Source organism: Talpa europaea (genome assembly GCF_964194135.1).
Source record: "Talpa europaea genome assembly, chromosome: X".
Lineage (NCBI taxonomy): Eukaryota > Metazoa > Chordata > Mammalia > Eulipotyphla > Talpidae > Talpa > Talpa europaea.
In genome coordinates this window covers 32,064,905-32,070,581 of record NC_140081.1, presented here as the reverse complement: position 1 = coordinate 32,070,581, position 5,677 = coordinate 32,064,905, and the positions used below count along the sequence as shown (strand labels likewise).

The window sequence follows — 5,677 nt, the reverse complement described above, 5'->3', positions numbered from 1 at the left end:
GAGATCAAGATATTACAAAAAAACAAGTCCCTTAGAATCAACAAAACATGGTATTTTATTCTATGAATAAGCAGACTATTTCTGGAAGGACACATGAGTCATTAGTTGCAATGATTACCTCCCAGGAAAGAAAGCTGGTGTCTGGGGGTGGGGGCGGCAGTAGGGAGACTTTTTTGTAGCCTCTTTTGTACCATTTTTTACTCCTGAACCACATGAATACACGACCTATACCATTACATTTTACATTTGAAGAATGGATTTTTTTTAACGTAAAAAGGAAAATGCTGGTGGGTCCTACCTGACGATGGCCATGGCGTTCCGGATCTCAGCCCCCAGAACTGCATCTACCAGCCTGAGGACGGAGCCTGAGGCCAAGCAGGCACAGGTGTATGAGTTCTGCAGAGATAGTGAGGAGCCAGAGAGGGAGCAAGGGAGAGAGCAGCCCTGTCCACTCAGTTGTTCCCCCCAGGGTGGGGTGGGTGTGGGGATGAGGGACCCCAGGATTGCCACCACCCCCTGACTTCACAGTTCTCATCCATACCGGATGTAGATAAACTGAGTCATAGGTGTCTGCTAGAATGCGGAGTTCCCCCTCATTCATGTACTGAGTTGTCTCCATCAGATCAATGTATTCCAGGCTACAGACACAGATAGGGGATGAGAGTCAGAGGCCCACCTTCCTCCTTGTCCCATGTTACAGGCAGTACCACTGAGGTACAGGGAGACTTGCCCAAGGTCTCAGAGCCCATGAGATTCCTCCCCAAAGCATCTGCCTGCCCTGGTTCACTCGGGCAGTTCTTTCCCATCCCTACAAGGCTCCCCAGTCTTCACCTGTGAACCAACATCAGTTCTTCCTTCTCAGCAAACCGGGCCTGGAGAGACATGTAGATTAAAGGGCTAAGGTACTGGCTATGCCCAGCTCCGGCCCTCCACCCAGGGTGTGGGCTATGGACTCACCTGAAAGGACACACAACGGTTGAGGAGGCCCTCCTGGATGAGCTGCTCTTTGATGGCATGGAGCCGCTCAGGGCATTCAGGGAAGCTGGATTCACAGAGATACAGCAACACACACAAAGATATGTATGGGGACACTGGCGAACACCACATCCTTTCCTGCCACATCTCCCCCAACCACTGTGGTTGCTCATGCCAGAAAATTTGGAGTCATTGTTGGTGACTGTTGGCTCCATTCTCACAATATAACCAAAGTCTGTCCCCTTCTCATTGCCTCCATTACCTGTGCTCCTCACTGGCCTCACTGCTTTTACCCTCCCACATCAGTTCTTTCTCCTCATTGTAACTACTGGTCAAAACCCCAAACAGTTCATATGTCTCCTCCACTCAAAACCTTTTCATGACTCCCATCTCATCCAGAGCAAAAGCCAAAGTCCTCCCAATGCCACACATAATCTTCCCCCTGTATTCAATAAATGAAATCTTTTGCCATCATGAGTCCTATGTGGGGACGAGGAGGTACTAAACTGGTAAACATGTTAGTATAATAATTAAAAAAAATGACATGGGCTAGGAAAATCTGGAAGAAGATAGGTGTGGAGGAAGAGAAGTGACCAGGTAAAGCACTCTCTGAGAAAGTCCCTTTGAGATGTGAATATTAAGTGGGAAAGGAGAAGGTAGAAATGAATCTTTGGGAAAGGTATCAGTCAGGGTAAAGAGCTGAGACAAGAGAGTACCTGGCATGTTGGAAGAACAGTGTGAGTGAAGTAAAGGTAAGAGAAGCAAATGAGCCAGAGGACTGGCTGAAGAGGTCACCAAGGTGGTGTGGAAGCAGGTCATGTGGAACCTTAGAGTCCAGCATGAAGAATCTGAACTTTGCCTGGAGGGCAAAAGCTTGCCCTTGAAGGACTGTAAGAAAGAGAACATCATCTTGTACATATTTTTTTTTTACTACAGTGTGGAGAACAGAATAGGGTTGAGGGTAGAAGCAGGGGACTGGTGAGTAGGCCTCTGCAAGTCTAGGTGAATGATTGTGGTGGTGGTAGTAGAAGTGGTGAAGAGAGGTGAGATATTGAATAAATTTCAAACAACCAAAAGAATTTGCTGATGGATTACAAGTGTGAAAACTACAGTGAGTGGGAGGCATAATTCTTCAATTTCAATACAAAAACCCCTTTCTCAAGGAAGCCTTCTGGAAACCCTGGCTGTTAGTGGAGGACTCTCTAGTAAACACTCTGGAATCCCCTGGTCTTAAGTCCTCATTCATTGAACACATCACACTGCTGTTGGCTGTTTAATGATCTACTCTCCACTTACCCACCAGCGTCTTGAGAAGGGACCCTCTCTGTCTTGCCTAACATGTCTGTATCACCAGCTCCTGGCACACAACAGGCACTCAACAAATGTTTGTTGGCGGAATGAAAAGAACCCATTCAAGCTGGTACTCCACCTTCCTAAATCATCTGCTTCTGGTCTCTAGGGTAGTATAAGAAAGTACTGGTTTTTGCTAATGGGCTCTAAGTGTGTGTAATTGTGTGGGTTGGGGACAACCTGGAGGAGTCAGCCTCACCTGTCATCCCAGAGGCAGTAGAATTCATTTAGCTGTTCATCAAACACCAAGCCAGTGCCAGACAGTATCTTGGCCTCAAGGTTCAGATCCTGCAGGGAAAAATAGGAGAGACATATTCATTAAGGACCTGAGTCAGAAGGAGTAAACTACACTGTCCAGGATGGAGAACCTCAGGGTTTTAGTTGTGACAGGAAGGTACACTGGGGCCAGGCCCCGCTCACCAGTCCTTGCAGCCCCACGACTAGGTCTTGCTCGGTCGCTTGGCTGAGCTTCTTCATTCTGCCTTTCTTCTTTACCTCTGCTAGATTGGGGCTGGAGTGGAGTGCAGCACCCTTTTTAATACCTCGCTTCTGCCAAACAGAGAGAAGGGTCAGAGTCCAGTGAACGGCCCGCTGCTCCCCCTCCCCCTCATCTGCAGGTCTGGGGCCTCACCGAGGTGATGCTGGAGTCCTGAGGGGGAGAATGGGGGTTGTGCCTACTCCTTCGCTGCCTGATGGTGGTGGAATCCTGACCGTGGGAGGTCATGGTCGGGGAGACTTCACCCCTGCCGCGGTTCTGGGGGTGGGGTGGATGTGACTGTGAAAGGGCTGGACATCCCAATCCCTGGGGACCCCACATCCCAGCTCCTTCCCAGGCCCCGCCCCCTACTCTAGTCGCCATCCCTTCTGCCAACCTATTCCCCACCGCCTCCTAAGCCCCGCCTCCCTCCAAGCCCCCTCCGTTTACTAGGGTGTTCATTCCACCTGGTCCCGCCCATTCAGTGAGGCTCCACCCGCTTCCACCATTCTTTCCCTTTGAAAATCTCGCCCCTTCACTGAGTAATTAGCCCAGAGGTTTTAGGGCCCGCCCTTTGCGGCTAATCACCGCCCCTTCCGCTTTTCCGAACCGCCTCCCTCCCATTCCCAGACCTTTCCAATCCTCTCAGGCTCTTCCAGACCCCACCCGCTCGCAAGCCAACTCTTTCCAGTCAATCGCCCGGGATAGCCACCCAGCTTTTCCCTCAGACCCAGCCCTGGCCCTGACTCCACCCCTAGCGAGCCATTAACTCCACCCCTTATCGGGAGACCCGCACCTTCCACCGGGTCAGGTCCCGCCCCTACGGTCTCCACAAGCCCGGCTCCTCGGGGGTCTTCCCCTTTCCTCCCACCAGACCCCACCCCCTGCTCAGACCCTACCCCCAAGGCTTCACCGAGCCTTTTCAGTCGCTTCGGAGCCGCCCCCCGCCAGTCCCCATCCGGCCTGCCCCCCGTCGTCGACACCGCCCAATCCTGTCAGCCTCACTCACAGTGCCCTGCCCCTTTCTCAAACTCCGCCCAGGACTCGCGCAAAGAGATTCCCGGCGACCTGGGGGGCCGAGGGGGCCTGAGCTCCTCTTTTCCATTGGACCGAATCTCTCCACAGCCCGCCCAGGTCCCGCCCACCCACACTAGCGATCCAGTGGTAACGCTGCCGCTCAACGGCCGACACCGTTGGTGCCCCGCCTACCGCGCGAGTTCTTTAACAGACTTGTGCGTCCGCGCGCCACACGAGCGGTATTGCGCCTGCGTCAGGCGCGGGTTTTCGGGTGACGCGCGGGCTCGCGCCCTCCCCTCCCCCCATGGCCGCCGCCTTCGCCGCCCTGGTTAAGGTGGCCCCCGCGCCGCCGTCCCTGCCCAGTCACCTTAGGAACCCTCGGGACTTGTGCCAACAGTGCCGTGCGCTGACTCGAGAGCAAGCCAGCAAGCGAGAGAGTTAGGAAGGGTCGTCTTGGCTCCTACCAGCGGCTTCCCGCGCGGCGCGCCTTGATGACGTGCGCGGACGGGGCGGCTGGGCAGGGAGCGCGGTGGAAACTACTTGTGTGGCGGCCAGGGTGGGAGTGGTGATGAGAAGTGTGGTGGGGCTGCTCTGAAAGATCACTGAGGTGGCACCCAGGAAGCACTTTCCAAGTGCCAACTATTAATAGAATGCCCGGGAAATGGCTGCGAGGCGCGAGGAGTCGGAGGAGGGGCGAGTGTTTTTGTGGGACAGGCATTGTAAACCGCAGTTCTAGGAGGTAGTTCCCATTATTAAGGCTGCTAGGCAGATAAGGAAACTGAGGTTACGAGAGTCTCAGCCATGTGACCTGGGGCAAGTTGCCGAATGTCTCTGTGTTTCAGTTTCCTCATCTGGAGAATTGTGATAATAGTTCCCCGAGGCCAGAATGGACTTGGCGAAGGGGAGCTTTTCTTGGGCGGCAAATCCCCCCGCCCCCAACGTCAGACCCCCTCCACTGGATAACTTTGTTCCCGAGCTGTAATGGAAAGTGTATGGAGGCTAGAGGGAGTTGCCCTAGGTGCCCCTCCCAACTCTCCGCCTCCGTGTCTAAATGTCTAAATTGCAGCCCCACGGAGGCCGGTTTGTCCTCCTAATCTCCCGCTCTCATTCTTTGCCATTTCCTACCGGGCTGTAGGCTGGGGCCAGAGAGATAAGCGGTCTGGGCTTCAGCATCGCTGACTAACAAACAGATTGACAGCCCCGCAGCCCAGTAGGCGTTGGGCCTTCTGAACCTCGAAAACCCCAGTTCCAGCCTGCTCTTCCCTTCCACTCTTCCTGCATGAACGTGTCTTTTGTCCCAGTGGAAGAGGGTCATGGATCTAAGACCTTTAAACCACACACATTAAAGAAAACAGAGTGATAGACACGAGGAACATTCTGGGGTTGTGATGCCTGCAAAATGATAGAACAGGGAATCTTGAAAGGGCCAAGATCCATTTTCTGGATAGTGAAAATAGAAGTTCCTATAGAGTAGAGGTCAGCAAACTTTCTATAAAGGGCCAGATAGTAAATATTTTAGGTTTTGCAGGCCACATACCACCTCTGTGGCTTATCTATCCCTCCCGTCCTTCTCTCCTTTCTTTCCCATAAAAAAATGTGAAAACGGACTGCAATTTCTCCTTGCCCAGGAGGCCATAGTTTGCTGATCCCTCTTGCAGAATGTCAGTCTTTGGTCTCTTTTATCTGGCTGGGATTCCTTTACAGGATGAGTGCAAAGTTTCCATGATTGCTGAGGAGAGGTCTTCCCTTTTATGCACTATGTGAGGACAGGGATTAATGAACAGGGTCAGGTCATTTCTGCTATAGGTCAAGCATATGTTCCTGGATAGAGTGAGGACAGGGATTCCTACAGTTTCTATA

General features: G+C 52.6%; 1 protein-coding gene across 1 annotated transcript; it reads right to left on the bottom strand.

Annotated features, from left to right (window-relative positions):
- Positions 1–827: 827 nt before the first annotated feature.
- LOC311187215 (histone deacetylase 6-like) lies at positions 828–3,049 on the bottom strand (the record flags this gene model as incomplete). The annotated part of the gene is made up of 5 exons (XM_084258514.1): positions 828–872; positions 958–1,042; positions 2,525–2,613; positions 2,746–2,874; positions 2,957–3,049. The coding sequence occupies 5 exons, from the start codon at positions 3,047–3,049 to the stop codon at positions 828–830; spliced, it is 441 nt and encodes a 146-aa protein (XP_084114640.1).
- Positions 3,050–5,677: the final 2,628 nt, after the last annotated feature.